The following is a 3940-nucleotide window of genomic DNA, read 5'->3' as shown; positions in this document are numbered from 1 at the left end:
CATTTAAATTGTTCTTCCCTTTCCTGGTTTTCGGGCCAACATTCCGCTAACACCTCCTCGTTCCCTTCTATACAGGTGTTCCCCTCTCCATCCTCCCCCATTACCATCCTCCACCCAACAATCACGTTCACTAGGGGTTCAGTCTGGGCAGGACCAAGGGCTTCCCCTTCCACTGGTGCTTTTACTAAGCTATTCATTGCTACCTATGTAAATTACACTTAAAACCATAAGACTTACTGCATATAGCTACCACAAACCACACCGAATATACACTAAATAAGCACATAAGTTTTATACAGGGTGGGCTTGAAATTATAACTGGTGGCAGATTTTGGAGAACTACTTTAGAAAGTCCAAATCATTTGTTATATAGCTGTGTTTTGTTAGGGACAAAGATCCTAGCAAGATAGGAAGCTTTTATTGAATGCTCATTTCAACTCCAAAACGGAAAAAGTGGACAAAGGTAAATTAAATCTTAGTGCTGACGGTCTGATCATTAAACAAAACATTCAAAATTAGACAAAAAATTTAAAATACATTTGAATAATGGGACGGAGAGATGGAGAATCTTAAATTATTATGTTGTAACTATTAAATTGATCTGTAAGAAATATCATTTCAAAAATGTCAAAATGTGGAAACTTACAAGCTTAGAAGAATAGGAGAAATATTAATAACCAAGACAAGGAAGACATTTCATAGAACTAGTTATTTGGGTTCACTTCTCATGGCTAACAACTGTAGAACTGATAGAGTACCTATTTTTTTTTCAAGAGACCAGATAAAAACCAGGAGTCAGCTATGAGGAATCATACAGTAACAACATTCATTCTCCTGGGACTGACAGAAAATCCACAGATTCAAAGCCTGCTTTTGATTTTTCTGCTTTTTACCTACTTGTTGAATATAACTGGCAACTTGACAATTATCTTACTTACATTAATGGATCCTCACCTTAAAACCCCAATGTACTTTTTCCTGCAGAACTACTCCTTCTTAGAAATCTTGTTCACATCAACTTGTATTCCTAGATACTTGTATAACCTAGCAACAGGTGACAAGATCATTACCTACAGGGCCTGTGCTAGTCAAGCATTTTTCACTGACCTTTTTGGAGTAACTGAATTTTTTCTCCTGGCCACCATGTCCTACGACCGCTATGTAGCCATCTGCAAACCCCTGCATTACACCACCATCATGAACACTGCCTGCAGAAGACTCCTTCTTTGCTGTTGGATAGCTGGGGTAATCATCATACTGCCTCCCTTTAGCCTGAGCCAAAATCTGAAGTTCTGTGATTCTAACATCATTGATAGCTTTCTTTGTGATGTGTCTCCCTTCCTGAAGATTTCCTGCTCAGACACATGGGTCATTGAGCAGATGGTTATAGGTTGTGCTGTATTGACCTTCATCACAACCCTTTTTTGTGTAGTTCTTTCCTATGCGTACATAATTAAGACCATTCTAAGATTCCCTTCTTCCCAGCAAAGGAAAAAGGCCTTTTCTACTTGCTCTTCCCACATGATTGTGGTTTCCATCACCTATGGCAGCTGCATCTTCATCTACATCAAACCATCAGCAAAGGACTCAGTGGCTATCAACAAGGGTGTTATAGTACTAACCACCTCCATTGCTCCCATGTTGAACCCATTCATTTACACATTAAGGAACAAGCAAGTCAAACAGGCCTTCAATGATTCGATCAAAAAAATTGCCTTAGAATGCAGAAATGGATGATTCAAGATTTCATAAGCTATTGATTTCATAAGGCTCAAGCCTTCTCTAACCATGAAAACACACTATATAGTACAATGAATATATACTACTAATAAAAAGTATATGCCAAATAAAATTTTAACTCAGAATGTGAATATTAATAAAAAGTTACATTTATAACAAAACAGTAGTAATATTTTATTATTATACCTATAACTACTCACAACTAAGCCCTTGACTTATTATGTGTACATTCATTATCTCATCCATAATCAAATGGAAGATCAAAATAAAACACAAAGAAAACAATAGCCTTGCACTCATGTAACAAGAATTCATAGAATAAATGTTTAACTAAAATGTCAAACTACATCCCCATCACTGACAAAGTTTAAGTGAAAAGCAACAAAAGAAGCTGCTTGTGATAAAATAAGACATAAATTATTACTCAAAACATGCCAAGAAAAACATAGAAGTATCAGCAACTATTATACATCAAAAAAAAACAAAAAAAAAAAACAAAAAACAAAAAACAAAAGCAAAAACTGTTTATAGGAGCTCGTAGGCAGCACCCCATGAGCAAACTTGAGCCTCGGGACCACAGGTAAGACCAACTTTTCTGCTGCAAGCGACCTGCCTGGTGAACTCAGGACACACAGAGGCAAAATTCCACTAGGACCGGGCACTTCCGGTATTTAGCGGGGGGAGTCCCAAACTGGCGGATCCCTGCCCGCAGCAGCTACCTGCTCCCAAACCCCGTGGGAGAGAGCCCTCACCGCCTGGACAGGTGGGCATTCCTGAGGCTGCAGAGCAGAAGAGACCACCAACACTGCCCACACCTGCTCTCATCCCTGGCCAAGAGGAAATTGTATACAGCCTCTGGATTCCTGTAGAGGAAGGCCCAGGAGCAGCAGGACCGCAGCATATGAGACACCGCCAGAACCTGAAGGGACCTACCGGCTAAACAGTTCTCTGCACCCAAATCCCATGGGAGGGAGAGCTAAACCTTCAGAGAGGCAGACACGCCTGAGAAACCAGAAGAGACTGCACTCTGCACACATTACTGATTCCAGAGGAAAACACCAAACACCATCTGGAACCCTGGTGCACGGAAGCTCCTGGAAAGCAGATTTTCCTGGTTGCTGCCGCCGCGGAGATCTCATAAGCAACACCCCAGGAGCAAACTTGAGCCTTGGGACCACAGGTAAGACCAACTTTTCTGCTGCAAGGGACCTGCCTGGTGAACTCAAGACACAGGCCCACAGGAACAGCTGAAGATCTGTAGATAGGAAAAACTACACACCCGAAAGCAGAACACTCTGTCCCCATAACTGGCTGAAAGAAAACAGGAAAACAGGTCTACAGCACTCCTGACACACAGGCCTAAAGGACAGTCTAGCTACTGTCAGAAATAGCAGAACAAAGTAACAATAGAGATAATCTGATGGAGAGAGGCAAGCGCAGGAACCCAAGCAACAGAAACCAAGACTACATGGCATCATCGGAGCCCAATTCTCCCACCAAAGCAAACAAGGAATATCCAAACACACCAGAAAAGCAAGATCTACATTCAAAACCATATTTGATCATAAAGCTGGAGGACTTCAAAAAAGACGTGAAGAACTCCCTTAGAGAAACACAGGAAAACATGAATAAACACGTAGAAGCCTACAAAGAGGAATCGCAAAAATCCCTGAAAGAATTCCAGGAAAAAAAAATAAACAAGTAGAAGCACATAGAGAGGAGTCACAAAAATCCCTGTAAGAATTCCAGGAAAACACAATCAAACAGTTGAAGGAATTAAAAATGGAAATAGAAGCAATCAAGAAAGAACACATGGAAACAACCCTGGATATAGAAAACCAAAAGAAGAGACAAGGAGCTGTTGATACGAGCTTCATCAACAGAATACAAGAGATAGAAGAGAGAATCTCAGGAGCAGAAGATTCCATAGAAATCATTGACTCAACTGTCAAAGATAATGTAAAGCAGAAAAAGTTACTGCTCCAAAACATACAGGAAATCCAGGACTCAATGAGAAGATCAAACCTAAAGATAATAGGTATAGAAGAGAGTGAAGACTCCCAGTTCAAAAGACCAGTAAATATCTCCAACAAAATCATAGAAGAAAACGTCCCTAACCTAAAGAAAGAGATACCCATAGACATACAAAAAGCCTACAGAACTCCAAATAGATTGGACCAGAAAAGAAACTCCTACCGTC

General features: G+C 40.3%; 1 protein-coding gene across 1 annotated transcript; it reads left to right on the top strand.

Annotated features, from left to right (window-relative positions):
• The first annotated feature begins 801 nt into the window (after positions 1-801).
• Positions 802-1737, top strand: Or6c201 (olfactory receptor family 6 subfamily C member 201). The gene has a single exon (NM_001000056.1). The coding sequence runs from the start codon at positions 802-804 to the stop codon at positions 1735-1737; it is 936 nt and encodes a 311-aa protein (NP_001000056.1).
• Positions 1738-3940: the final 2203 nt, after the last annotated feature.

This window comes from Rattus norvegicus, chromosome 7 (assembly GCF_036323735.1).
Source record: "Rattus norvegicus strain BN/NHsdMcwi chromosome 7, GRCr8, whole genome shotgun sequence".
Taxonomy (NCBI): Eukaryota; Metazoa; Chordata; class Mammalia; order Rodentia; family Muridae; genus Rattus; species Rattus norvegicus.
The sequence above is the reverse complement of the archived record's forward strand: the minus strand, read 5'-3'. Positions and strand labels throughout refer to the sequence as shown.